Below are 14,897 nucleotides of genomic sequence, written 5' to 3'. Positions count from 1 at the left end.
TATGTGTATACACACATGCATGTATATGTGTATATGTATACATGTGTATATATACACACATACACATATATTTGTATTGTCTTCCCTCCCCCATCTTTCTTTTTCTCTCTCTCCTTCTTTCTCTTTCTTTCTCCCTTTCTGTCTCTCTCTTGGTCCCTGTCTTTCTCACCTTCTCTGTCTTTGTCTCTCTCCCTTTATTTCCCTTTCTCTTTCTTTCTGTATCTCTTACACACACACACACACACACACACACACACACACACAGACACCACTTGTACTAGAGACTCACAGGATGCTACCATGGACAGCGTATTGGGCCACGTAAACCTGAGTTCTAATCAAACCCTGCTTCTAACATTTCCTATCTGTGTGGCTGGAAGTTGTTTAACTAAGACCATGAATTACTGATGGATCATGATTTGCATCAGTGGAAGAGTTTCCTGAACCAGGGGTTCCTACATCAAGAAATCTCCAGATCTTCGATCCAGGGCTGAAACAGACCTCCAAACCATTTTACAGCTGAGGAAACTGAGGCCCAGGGAACTTGTGAACTGCCTAAGGTCCTACGGTAACAAGTGTCTCTTGATGTATTTGAGAGTAATAGAAACCATAAACTAATCCACCCATTTTGGAAAGCAGTCTGGAATTGTGTCTAAAGAATTATAAAATTGTATATGCCTTTTGACTATCAGGTCTGTTTCCAAAGGTGATCAGGGAAAAAGGAAAATAACCTATATGTTCTAAAATATTTGAAAGAGTTCTCTTTGTGATGACAAAGAACTAGAAATTGAGAGAATGCCCATCACTTGGGGAATGACTGAACAAGTTTTGGTATATGATCATAATGGAATATTACTGTGCTGTAAGAAAGGATGAGCAGTATGCTTTCAGAAAAACCTGGAAAGACTTACATGAACTGATGCAAAGTGAAGTGAGTAGAACCAGGAGAACATTATTCACACTAACAGCAATATCATATAACAACCAATTGTAGATGACTTAGCTCTTCTCAGCAATGCAATGATCCAAGACAATTCCAAAGGACTCGTGATGAAAAATGCAATCCACCTCCAGAGAAAGAATGGGTGGAGTCCGAATGTACATCAGAGCATACTATTTTTCAACTTTTTTTTTCACCTTTGGGTCTGTGTCTTCTTTCACAACATGACTATTATGGTAATAAATGAATGAATGGATAAACAGACAAATAAAGGAGGGGGTTACAAAGAGTGAAGACTTCCTTTCTTTACAGTTGTGCTTTTTTTTTAAATAGAGAAACTTGAACAGATGGTAGAGAAGACAGTCCTGTTCTCTCATTTTACATATGATGAAACTGAGACCCAAGGGGGAAATGACTGGCCCAAGATCATTTAGCTCTCTTCCTTTTTTCTTCTTCTACCTTCTCCCTTTTCTTCATTCTTTTTTCTTTCCCTTTTATCTCCTTCTCCTTGACAATTTACAATTCATACATCATTTATTAAGCAGTTACTGTAAGCAAAACACTGTACTTGACCCTCAGGGAGAAATGAAATTGACATTAAGACAAGATCCTAACCTGCCTGGATCTTTAGTAAGCTAGGGACAGCATGGTATATTGAGTTAGACCTGGTATCAGGAAGACTTGGGTTCGAATCCTGTCCCTGATATATGCTAGTTGTGTGACCCTGGACAAATCACTTAATCCCTCAGCACGGCAGATTTAGGAAGTGTCAGAGGCCAGACGCAAGGACAGCTGTCCTGATTCATTCCACCAACCTGGACTATTTCTCAATAATAATTAGTGATAATTATTTGTAAAATTAGATAAGTATATAATTAATAATAATAATAATAAAATCATCGACAGAGTACTCTAGGGTTTGTATAGAACTTTATAAATATAACCTCATTTGACCCTCACAATCACCCTGGGAGGTAGGTGCTATCATTTCCCCATTTTACAGATGAGGAAACTGAGGCAAATGGAGCTTAAGTGCTTATTCAGGGTCATACAACTAGTCACTGTCTGATGTAAGCTTTGAACTCAGCTCTTCCTCACTCCAAGTCTAGCGTTCAAGCCACTAAGCTATTTTTCACCTCCACAAGACCTGTTGGGTATCTTCGCCCTGGCATGTAACAACTAACTTCATCTCTGTTAGTTTTCAAAAGAAACTCAAGATGAGCAAAATTAGAGAATCCACCCTAAATGTTCACACGGCCTATTTGTGCACAACCTGTGGTAAAGCATTTGGAGCTCATACTGGCTTGATCAGCCATAGTGGGACTCATGGTAACTTGATACAAACATAGTGATGTCATTTTGGTCCTATTGGAGAAAGGAAGGCCAACAGCCTGCAGGCCAACAGGCCTCCCTCTTCTGTCCACATTTGCAGGGTCTGTTTCCTTGACATCCTAGGAAGGCCTGATTGCTATAGTAGTTGTCCGTCTTGCTTACTCTGCAGGTTCCAGAGGGCAGAATTCAGGGCAGTGAGGGGGCTGAGGCAGGGCAGGCAGGGTTACAGGGAAGCTAGTTTGGGTTTAATATAAGGAAGAGTTTAATAACCAAGGCTACCCAACAACACAAGCTTTGTTAAGTGCTGAGCTCTCCATCACTTGGATATAGGCAGCTAGCGAGCAGGTGTTCTACATTCAGATCTGACCCTGACACTTACTAGCTGTGCCACCCTGAGAAAGTCACTTGATTGCTGCCTAACGTGGTTTCCTCATTTGTAAAATGGGGATAATAATGGCACCCACCTCTTGGAGTTAACGTGAGGATAAAATGAGATGTTTGTAAAGTGATTTGCAACTCTTAAGGCACCATATAAAATGTTATCTTTTACTGTTTTTATTTTTATCTGCTCAGACATAGGCTGGAGAAATACATTTCAAGGATGTTGCTCAGTCAGTTTATTGCACTAGGGGGAGAGGTTTAATTAGATCACTTGAGCAGTCCTCCTTCTGACGTTCTATGCTCCAACATGCTAAATGCTTGTAGACCACTGACTGACTGACTGCCAGGTTCCAAATTTCTTTCCAGCTCTGTTCCAGTTCTTCTTTGTTCTAATGGTTGTCCCATCTCTGACATTTTCTGATTCTGATTCCTTCCCTGACTCTCTCCCTAAGCCTCTCTGATTTCTCAGCCCAGCTGATATTTATACCAGAACAACAGGACCTAAATTGGCACCTTCCCTACCAGCCACCCTGCCCCCAGTGTAAGTTCACCCCATTCCTTTTTGTAAAAACCCAGGCTTTCATAAATAATTGTTAGAGTTTCTGGAAAGCTTGCATTAGAAATTTCAATACAATGAATTCCAGTGAGTGAACATTTGTGGGGATAGGGGAGAATGGAGGTGCATTCCACCAAATACGGATCTACCGAACACTTAAAATATGAGTGAGGTCCACTTTAAGCAAATAAATTAAAGAGAATGATTCACCCTAGGATTCCTTAAATATGGAGTCCCATAATCGTATTTAGAAACACAAGTCCACAGACCTACAACTGAAAACCTCTGAGAGGCCATCTAGCCCACCCCCTAATTTTGCAAATGAGGAAACTAAGGCCCTGCCAGGGTAAGAGACACACCCAAGGTTGTAAATGAAAGTAGGACTTGGTTTATAAAAGTTGTTTGGAACCGTGGATGGTTATTAATCAAATCAAATTACTTTTACAAGCTGTTGTGTGCTACTGTTGACTAATCAATTAATCAATCAACAAGTGTTTATTAAGCACCTACTCTGTGACTGGAATAAGAATGGCATTTCTTCATGCTCAGCTAAGCACGTGAGGGCTGTTCACGTTGGCTTGGGATCAAATCAATCCCAAAGCCTCTGTTTCAACTGGAAACTCATAGAGACAGCCAACCAGTCACTCAGGATGAAGTTAGGTTTATTGTCCTTCAGGGAAGGTACACGCTAGGCAGTCCTCTAAGAAAATAAAAATTAAAACACCTTCTAGAGAAACAGGCTATTACAGCTACCATCATGAACCTTTCCCTCCTTGGCCCCTGTCTCTACCCTCCCCCCACCCCCTTCTCCCTTCCCCTAACCCCTTCCCACAGGTGGGTCAGGCTTCCTGCTGAGGGTAGGCATCCTTTTATTGGCATATCAGCCAAATCGAGGGGAAGGACCATGTAATGTGGGGCCGGCTTCAAAGGGAGGCCGCTCCTGCTGGGGCGTGGGTCAGGTCTGGCCAGCCCACAAGGAGCCCGTTTGTGAAAGGATCTCATTACCCTTGAGGTAGGGCTCCCATTGACCTAGAGGGATTGGGGGTTCAGGAAAGGGCAGGGACGGGGAAAGAGAAACCACATATCTACTAGTGTAGGTGAGACTAGCCACAGTTGGAATTTCTTAAAACAGGGCTAAGTATCCCCCTGGAACATTAGGACCCTGGAAACTTAGAATCGTAAAACCTCTAGAAGCGGAGAATCTTAGAATTACAGAAAGCACTGAATCGTAGGATTTTAGAATCATAAAATAAAGTCGGGTCTAACCAGATCACTCTTCTGCTCTAGTGTCTATCTGTTGTCAAGAGAATAAAACACCAACTTCTGTCTTTGGTCTTTACAGTGCTTCAGCCCTCCTTCCCAGGCTTAGAGCCTTTATGAGCTATTCATTCCAGTCAAATTTGCTTTCTTGCTGCTTTCTATATATGATATCCCATCTCCATGCCTTTGTGTAGGCTGTGCCCCTATGCTTGGAAGGCTCTCCCTCCCCTCCTCCATCTCACAGAGTCCCTACCCAGAACAGTTTCTCCTTATTCCTCACATTGCTAATCACTCCATCCAGAAATTACTTTGTATCTATCTTGTATTACATTTTCCCTTTGTGTGTATTACTTTCCTTTAAACCTGAGCACAAACCCCGCCGTAAGACACTTAATAGCTGTGTGACCCTGGACCAAGTCACTTAACTCCTATCTGCCTCAGTTTTCTAACCTGTAAAATGGGAATAGTAGTAGTGCCTGCATCTCTGGCTGTGATGAGGATCAAACTCAATAATATTTACAAAGTTCTTTGGAAACCTTAAAACTCTATACAAATACTGGTGTTGTTATCATTACATATTATGTTATTTCCACATAATATATTATATTTTGTAATACATTATTATAAGTATTTAATTATATGTCATATATAAGTATATATTTTATAGATAATTATTATTAGTAGAATGGTAGGCAGCTAGGTGGTGTACTAGATAGAGTACTGGGTCTTGAGTAAGGAAGATCTGAGTTGTAAGACCCTGGCCAAGTCACTTAATCTGTTTGTCTCAAGTTTCCTCATCTATAAAATGAGCTGGAGAAGGAAATGACAAACCATTCCAGTATCTCTGCTAAGACAACCCCAAATGAGGTCATGGAGAATTGGATACAACAGAACAGGAATGAATATTGGCTCACTGAGGACAAGAGCCAATTTCTTTTTCTCTTTGTATCTATCCCCTGTACCTGTCATTGAGTCTGACACACAGTATGTACTTAATAAATGCTTGCTGAACAAATGAAGAGAATTCCAGACTGGGAGGGACCTTGGAGAGCATCTTTTGTGGCTCCTGGACTCCTTTGACAGTCAGACTCAGGGAGCCTATGGGCCTCTTCTCTGAATCATGCTTTTAAATGCATAAAATAAAATCCAGAGGATGACAAAGGAAACCAATTCTATTAAAATACAGCAATCAAAATGTCTTTTTAAAAAACCCACCACCAAATCCACAGACTCCAGGTGAGAAATTCTTGATCTTGTCTGACATCTGCAATTTAGTTGTCAAGGAGTTTTCCATGCCTTGCCTCGGGGCACTCAGGTAGCTGCTCCCTAGGGAGCAAACCCCAGGTTTCCTGTCTCTATATCCAGTCCTCTTTCCCCACAACATCATAATAGAAGCTTCAGGTCATATAATCTAGTGTTGATCTGTTTTGCTGAATTTTTTCCACTTTTCTTCCTCCTTTTCTTTTTCAAATTCTTTGCTATAAGGAATGGTTCTCTGAGAGGGGAAAGGGTAGGATATAGGAAGAAATCTAGGCAGTGTAAAAATAAGATATCAATGAAAATCTATTTGAAAAAAATCTCATCATCTTAGAATCTCAAAATTGGGAAGGGACCAGGGAGAGTGTCTAGCTAGCTCAATGTCCTACTTAGTGCAAGAAATCTTTTCTCCAGCATTCTTGACAGGTGTTCCCCCAAGCTCTGCCCAATACTGGCATGTTGGGGAGTTTGTCCTCCAGTTCCTTTCCTTCAACCCCCACTCCCTTCCTTGCGTTGCCCCAGAACTTGATTGACACATGTTGTAGGCTCCCACAAGCCAATAAAAGATCCCTTCTGATAGCCAGAAAATTTTACAAGAGGCGGCAAGTCTTAAAAGTGGTGGGAAGCGTCGAAGGCTGCCAGGAGGCTAGGATGAGAAAGCCTCCAGGAATGTGCCCTGGAGAACAGCTGCTTGGAGGCTTCTGGCTGCTGAGTCCCAAGGGTCCGCCAAGGGCTAAGGGGTGGAGAGAGATGGAGGGGAGGGGGCCCTAGTGACTCAGATATCATACTCTGAGAGGAGGGGGCTTGTGATATGTTTTCTCCTTTCCCAATTGGGCTCCCCGCCAAAAGCAGAAAAATGTCCTCCAGAAGGAAATGGAAATCCATGGGGCAACTGGAGCCTCCTGGTTTGACTTGACCAGCAGCCTCTCTAGGAAAGCAATGTGATATAATGTGATAATGCAAAGAGCACTGGACTTTTGGGAGTTGGGAGGTCTGGGTTCTCATCCCAGCTGTGCCCACAGATTTGCTGTGTGACTGATCAACTCATCTAACCTCTCTGAGCCAAATGGGTCATAATCTACATCCTATACACTTCCCAAGGTAGTTTCCAGGATCAGATGAGATATCCACCTTCCCTACCCTTGACCTCAAAACCTTTCCTCCTCAAGGAATCCTGCCCTGACTCCCTTCATCCAACTCTGTAAATTCCATCACTCCATGTTCTTTTATTGGGTGTACAATTTTTATGTGCTTTCAAGTGATCTTACCATATTGGTCTCAGTATAGACCCTGCATCTTTCCCAAATCTGGCTTATATAAACTTGAGTGTAATCTATAATTTGTCATTTTTTGGGTGCAAAACTATATTTCAAAGATATCTCATTTTAGGGGGTGGCCTATATTTAGTAATAACTTTTATTTAGACTAGAGGCTTTTAACCTGGGGTGGTGAACTTTAAACAAAATTTTTTTTGGTGTGTGAACTTTTAAAATACATATGTATTTTTTTATAATTGTATTTCAATATAGTTAGTTTCCTTGGCAATCCTATGCATTTCATTTAATGCATTTAAAAGAGTTGTACTGAGAAGGGGCCCATAGGCTTTGTGTAACTATCAAAGGAGTCCATCACACACACACACACACACACACACACACACACACACACACACACACACACACACACACACACACACACACGGGAGGGAAGGGGGGGGAGAGATTAAGAGCTCCTGATTGAGATCAATAGAACACAAGTTTTAGGTGTGACTTCTAATTTTCCCTTTAAATGGGCGTTCCCTGCCTTAGAACAGATTTGAGCCTTCTCTGGACATTTCTCATAGAGTCTCCTATAGGGGGCAGACACAAGAGCAGCCCAGTCCATATTACTGACTGTTTTGACATTCTGATTCTTGTACTTGCTGTGTGACCTTTGTCAAATGATCACCTTTCTGAGTGTCACTTTTTCCATTCATAGAATGCCAGGGCAGCTAGGTGATGCAGTACACAGAATGCTGGACTTGGAATCAGGAAGACTCCTCTTCCTGAGTTCAAATCTGGCCTCAGACACTTCCTAGCTGTGTGACTCTTGGAAAGTCTCTTAACCCTATTTGCCTCAGTTTCTTTATCTGTAAAATGAACAGTAGAAGAAATGACAAACCATTCCTATATCTTTGCCAAGAAAACCTCAAATGGGGTCAGGAAGAGTTGGACATGACTGAAAATGACTGAACTATAGAAGCAGGGTCTCTTCCAACTCTGACATTCCATTGTGTGTACTAAGCACCCCCTCCCCCAGCTCTGATATTCTATCTTCTAATTTTTATTTGTTAATTTCTTTTTTAAACAATCACATCTTCTTGAAGCCTTAGAGCTTGTCAGGAATTATAAAGAGCACCTTTTCCAATTTTCTACTCATTGCAAGAAATCACTATAGTGTTCCAAAGGATTTCCTGTCTCCTATGTCCCCACTGTCTCTAACCTTCTGGTTGGACTCATCGAAACCTTAGTTCTAATTCCAACTGGGGAAGGCTTAGGTTTACATAACTGATGATCCAGTAACGTTAGCCTGCTTGCCGTTGCTGGAACAGCTCCCTTTGTCTTCAGACTCCATGGATCTGCATTTGGCCATTCCCATGACTGGAATGCTCTGACTAGTAGATTCCCTAACTTCCTCCAAGACTTAACTCAAATCCTACCTTTTGTAGGAGGCCTTCTTCTGCTAGTGGCAAGTTATTTCCTTCTAAGATTTCCTTCCATATGCTCTGTATATATCTTGCATGTAAACCACTATGCACATATTGTCTCCTATTAGAATAGGACCTTCTTGAGGGTAGGGACCATGATTTTGCCTCTCTGTATTCCAGTGCTTAGCATAGTTCCTGGCATAGAATGATGCTTAATAAATAATTGTTGATTGAGCTCATTGGAGAATACTTTCTTGGAGACTCTTTGGGGGCTTGTCCTCACTTTGGAGTCTCCATTATCCCCATTAAGGAATTCTTTTTTAAAAATTTAGTTTTTCCAATGAACAAAGATGTGTTTTCTCTCCCTCCTACCTCTATTTCCCTACTGAAAGAAAAAAGAAAACAAAATACTTGTAACAAGCATGCATAGTCAAGTAAAATATCTTCCCTCGTTGGACATGTCCAAGAAATATATGTCGCAAGTCCATCCCCCCTCCATCAGGATCCCCCTAATCAGTTCTTCATCTCTCTTGTCCACACACACACATGACTATCTCCCCATCAGCCCCACATCCCCTCTATTGTTAACACACTGCTGGCCTGACCACCCCCCACCCCATACACACAAGCACATATCCATAGAGGAGGTGGGGCCTATAGGCCGGAGTTCCCCAAAAGGGCTATTTATCATGACTTTGACCTAAGGCGGAGCCCCACCCCACCCCCCTTCTGCTTGGCTTTTCTAGCAAGGTCCCAGGAGACAGCAGACTTACACACTTTTCACATGGAGAATCTGCAGGCCTTGCAGAATGTGATATCTTAGCCCAGGAAGATTAAATGATCCCTTTCCATCCCCTCCTCCCACCACTCCACTCTGGGCCATATGGTGTAGGCCCTGTGCCTCTCCTTCCCTCTTTTATCCACATTCCTTTATATTCTCTTGAAGGTTCTGTCCTACCCACTCCCTCCTCCCTGCCCCAGGGACCACAGAATCACAGATGTGGAAACTAAGAGGGACCTTAAAGGTCCTAGGACGACCCTCTCATTTTATGTATGGGGAAACTGAGGGGCAGGGGGAAAGGGATTTGGCCAAGATCTCCTTGCTCATAAGTAGAGAAGTTGGGGATTTGGATCCAAGTTTTCTGACTGGTACTAACCAGTGATTTTTATACTACATCTTGATGCCTGACCTATGTTAGTCTATATCCTCCACCTCCAACTACTGTCTCCTACATATGGGGTACAGCACTGTGTTTCCTTTCCCTCACTCCACACACATATACATAGATGACAGATAATATGGCATAGGTGGATAAAAGTTGGACTTGGAATTAAGAAGATCTGGATTCAGATCCTGCATCTGATCTTGACCAGTTTTATCCATGAGCAAACTCCTTCTCCATTCTGAACCTCAGTTTCCTCATCTGGAAAAATGGATTAGATAGCTTCTGAGGTCCCTTCTAGCTCTAGGTTATGAATTGGTGAACCTCTCTGGGTACCAATGATCCCATGATCCTCTGGTAGGCCAAGGTCTCCATTCCCTAGGCTCTATTCTCCACGCCCACAGTAAGACTTGCTTCATTCCCTACAGAAGATGGAGGCTCAGACTGTTATACTTGGTCCCTGGACACCCTCCTCCCTCTGCCCCCAGCCCCAGCACAAGCTCCAGTTTCTTTCTGGGGCAGGCCCATCCCTTCCTTACTTGGACCCGGGCCTCTGTCAGCTTGGTCCTTTGGGCTAGCTCTTCCCGGGTATAGATGTCAGGGTAGTGGGTTCTCTCAAAAGCTTTCTCCAGTTCCTCCAGCTGCTCGGCTGTGAAGGTGGTCCTACTTCGGCGCTGCTTCCGCTTCAGTGGGAGGTCAGGCTCAGATTCCACATCAGAGCCTTCATCCAGTCGGTTTCCTATAGGGTGAGAGAAAGGAGAACAATAAGACTTACTTAGGGCTAAGACATCAGGGGCACACCTAGCACCACCCAGAAAGTGTCCACACTCCTAGGGAGGCAGCCCTGCTACTCTGAGGAGGCTGGACTCTTCTGGTAAATGGGGGCAGTTTGTGGAAAATCCATTGGCTGAGTCAGAAGATCTGAGTTCAAGTTTGGACTTTGTGATAGATTACCTGAATGACCTTTTGTAACCTCTCACCTTCAGATACTCATTGAATGAGGACCTTGAACCGTATGATCTCAAAGGTCTCTTCTAGCAGTAACATAAAGTGCTTTAAGGTTTTCCCAACCCTGATGCTCTGTGTTCTAAGGTCCCTCTAACTCTTAACGTTCCACGTTCTAAGTATCCTTCAAGCTCTTGAGACCAGAAGGCCTGGTCTGAATCTGAACTCTGATATTTATTACCTAGGAGACCTTGGGCAAGGCACTTACCCTGTCTGAGCTTCAGTTTTCACATCTGTAAAATGTTAGGGATGAATACACATTTTTTTCTAAGGCCTTTTTCTAGCTCTGACATTCTGAGTTCTAAGGGCCCTCCCAGCTCTGACATCCTGAGTTCTAAGGGCCCTCCCAGCTCTGACATTTTCTGTTCTAAGGGCCCTCCCAACTCTGACATCCTGTGTTCTCAGGGATCTCCCAGTTCTGACATTCCATGTTCTAAGTTCCCTTTTAGCTTTAACATTTTATGTTCTATCATTCGTTGGTCCCTTCCAGCTCTAAAAAAAAAAAAAGCCACAATTCTGGAACAGAAAACATCATATATCCCACATGTACTGAGCAATAACAACCTCAAAAAGTCACAGAGCAAAGATTCCTGGCAATGGCCAATGTTGGGTCTGGAAAATCTAGGGTGGCGCCTGGTTCCTTTCCCATGCTGTGGTAGGGCCAGGGGAAGATGACAGCTGGAGAATGCTTCATCATCTGGAGAACTCACCCATGTTTCCAGTTCAGTTTGCTGAACTGTCAGTGTGTGTGTGTGTGTGTGTGTGTGTGTGTGTGTGTGTGTGTGTGTGTGTGTGTGTGTGTGTGTGTGATGTTGGGATATGATAATGGTATAAAAAAAGGATAAAGCAATCAAATTTGCTTTTAAATATGATGGTTTTTGAGGGAGGCATGTATATGTTTGTGCAGGAGGGTTTGGGGCAGCCTCAGGAATCACGGGAGAGGCTGGGGTGGGGCGGGCTGGACCAGGGAGGGGGCAAGACTCCCTCCTTAATGCATTGACCATGATACCTTCTGAATGCTTCCTGAGCTCCACTTGTACGAAATAGGACCTTTCTTGGCCCAGCACAAGAGGCCTGAGAAGGCTGCCTGCCAGCTCATTTCTTGCTTGTGGACAGGACTATCATCTGTCAGGTTAAGAAGCTCCTCTTCCTTCCCTTCCCCTCCTCCTCCTCCAGTCCCCAGATCCTGGGAGCTCCCAGAAAAGGTCGGGCCAAACTCCTCAGCTGCTGGAGGGTGAGGAGGCTGCTCTGGCTCAGTGCTTTTCCCCAGCTACTGTTCTGGCTGTCTCCCCGGCCATCAATCTCGCCCAGCTCCCCTGGCACTGACCTGAAGCCAAGCCAAGCACCAGCTGGGTTCTCACTTAGTCCACGCCCTGAACCCACCCTCAGGGTGGGATAGACTCAGCCCAAGCTTTAGGAACCTTCCACCACAGAGAAGGGGAAGGGAGCTTTTCTTCCTACCATCTTTCTTCTTTTCTTTTGCTATTTTTATTTCCCTTCTTTCCTCATAGTTTTACCTTTCTTCCTCCCTCCTTCCCTCCCTCCCTCCCTCCCTCCCTTCCTTCCTTTCTCTTCTTTCTTGTTTCCTTCCTTCCCTCCTTCCCACCTTCTTTCCCTCCTTCCTTCTTTCCTTCCTTCTCTCCCTCCCTTCTTTTCTTCCTTGTTTCCTTCCCTCCCTCCTTCCTTCTCTCCTCCCCTTCCTCTTTCCTTTTCTCTCTCCCTTCCTTCTTTCCTTCCCTCCCTTCCTCCTTCCTTCCTTTCCTCCTTCCCACCTTCATTCTCTTCCTTCTTTCCTTTCTCCAAGTGTTAGGATCAGGGTTATATTTACTCAAGAAAGTTTTCATGGAAGGACTGAGTCTTAAATGAAGTGTTGCTCACTTTAAAAAGGAGAATGAATGTTGAAGACAGATAGGAGGGAGAGGCCAGGGACCTGCTCCAAAGCACATACATTTGGGGGAGGCTCTGTTCCCTGCCCCCATCATTGCACAGAGAGGAGGGAACCTCTCCAGAGGAGAGAGTGTATTTGGAGAAGACTGAGAGGTAAATTTGAACACTAAGGAAACGTCCTGGCAGTTGACAGCCTTGAACATCAAACTAAAGAATTCTGACTCATTTCTGAGCTGTGGCCTTAGCTAGCTTCAGAGCCAGCTTCAGTTTCTCCATCTTTAACAGGAGACCTTCAAGTCTCTTTGGACCTAAGAAGGCTCTCTTTACATGTATAAAATGGATAGAGAAACACATATGTCAAATTGAGATGTAGAAAGGCCCTTTGAGGTCATCTAGTACTAACTCTCTGTGAAAACTGAGACCCAGAAAGAGCGAATCACTTAGCCAACATCACACATAAGTAGCAGAGTTAGCCTTCAAACCAGGCCTGTTGCCTCAATTCCTAGCTGTGTGACCTTGGGAAAGTCATTTCAGGCTATCTCAAGGGCCTCAGTGTCCTCATCTATAAAATGAGAGAATTGGATGAATAGTCTGTAACAGCAGTGAAACACAGGGTGAGAAGCTCTCAAGTCACAGTCCCTGGGCTCAGATTTAACCAGGTTTCCTGACTGTGTGACTTTGTATAAGTAAGTCACTTGATATCCCCAGACCATGGCTTCCCCAACAGTAAAATGAGGGGGTGGGGTCAGATTGAACAAGATGGCCTCTGAATTCCTTTCCAGCACTGGGTCCATTTATGATCTAGAATGAAAATGGTATACTCTATTTCATTCTGTTTCCCTGCCCTGAGTATGAGGGAAGCTTCCAAATGGCTTATGGGGGAGAGGACAGTGTCTCCGGCTCAGGCCGCAGCTGCTCCGTCTTTACCCTTGAAAAAAGAGCAGGCTCCCCCAAAGATCCAGGGGCCAATGTCCCTCCTGCCCATCAATGAGTAAGAAGTGCCACGAGGTGGGAGGGGAGTGATTAGCTGATGTTTCCTGATTGGTTGGAAGAAGATACCAAACCAATTCAGGATATCCATATCACTTCCAAAGAACCAGTGATGGAGAAGCTTCTCTCATTCATGGCCACAGGCATTTTCTCCTATCCACTTGTCCCATTGTTTCCAAAGACTGGCTGATGGGGAAATCCAAGACGGGGGAATCTCCCTCACTCATTCCTACCATGTTGGGCCATTCTGGATGTGGAGGCCCCTTCTGGCCTGGGCTTGGGGCCAGATCCTCCTGCCACAGTCAGGGGGCTACAGCTGGCATCCCCCAGTGCCCTGTCTCCCCAAGGCACGTCAGAAGGCTGGGAGCCAAAGAAAACTAATCCCCAGGATTAGTTCCCTGGGTATTGGTAACACTGACAACACAGGTCTAATTTCCTGATTCAGGATCCCTGACATACACTGAGGATGATAGGGAGAGGAAAGAGGCCAAGAGATGGCACCAGAGGGAGGGAGGAGGGGGGTCTCCAAGGAAAGAAAGGACAGGGATTTTCTCTCTCTCCACCCTTTCTCCCTTGACAATCTCATTCATTCCTTTGGCTTTAACTACTGTTCTATGCAGATGTGGCTGCCATCTACAACTCTATGCCCAATTGCTTTGGAGCTTCAGTCTTGTTCCCAAGACCTCTCTGTGTCTCACTGGCACCTCAAGCTGACCATGCCTCCTCTTTTCCTCAGCAAGCTTGCTTTTCCTTCTAACCTAATTATGTCCGTCCATGGTGCCATATTCATCAGGCCTCTTCTGTTCAGAACTTTGAGATTGCCTCCTCCCTTTCCTCTCATATCCAATCACCAGACCTTACTGATTCCATTTCTTCTCTCTATCCCTTCCAGGGTGATAGACCACCTTCTCAGACTTAAAACCTCTTTCCATGGTCTTTCTCCCATCAAATCTACTTCAATTCAACTTTTACATCCTTACCAAAATAATTTTCTTTATACACACAAATTCTTCAAAGGCTCCCTATTGCTTTGAGAATAAAGTTTAAACTGTCTGCTTAGAGTCTAAGGCCTTCTGCCATCTGGTGACAGCAGCATTTCCTGTCCTATCGCATAGGCTGATGGATCTATAGCAGGAAGAGAGAGACCTCAGACTCTAACCTTCCCTCTCCTGCCTCATTTTACAGATGGAGAAACTGAGGTCCAAGACTGCCTACTCAGCAGGACTAGATGATTTCTGAGACTCCTTTCAGCTGTAAACCTCATGTTCTTTTAAGAATTTATCACTGCAATGAATACTAGAGATCCTGTCCCTGCCTTCATAGGAAGAATTTAATAATTAATAAAATAGTAATTAAATTAAAATTAATTAATTACATTTTTTAAAGAATATTCATCACAATAATTTTAACAGCATTTTGAGATTTACAAAACTCCTCCTG

The 14,897-nt window shown here is 43.9% G+C and overlaps 1 protein-coding gene across 3 annotated transcripts in view; it reads right to left on the bottom strand.

Moving 5' to 3' along the window:
• The window catches only part of PAX7 (paired box 7), a 154,787-nt gene that overhangs the window by 65,064 nt on the left and 74,826 nt on the right, over positions 1 to 14,897 (bottom strand). For all 3 annotated transcript variants that reach the window (XM_072609087.1, XM_072609089.1, XM_072609088.1), the window contains exon 5: positions 10,115 to 10,314. In XM_072609087.1, coding sequence (XP_072465188.1) covers positions 10,115 to 10,314 — 200 coding nt within the window. The remainder of the gene's footprint in view (positions 1 to 10,114; positions 10,315 to 14,897) is intronic.

The sequence above is a fragment of the Notamacropus eugenii genome, chromosome 5 (genome assembly GCF_028372415.1).
Source record: "Notamacropus eugenii isolate mMacEug1 chromosome 5, mMacEug1.pri_v2, whole genome shotgun sequence".
In the NCBI taxonomy this organism is placed as follows: domain Eukaryota; kingdom Metazoa; phylum Chordata; class Mammalia; order Diprotodontia; family Macropodidae; genus Notamacropus; species Notamacropus eugenii.
The sequence above is the reverse complement of the archived record's forward strand: the minus strand, read 5'-3'. Positions and strand labels throughout refer to the sequence as shown.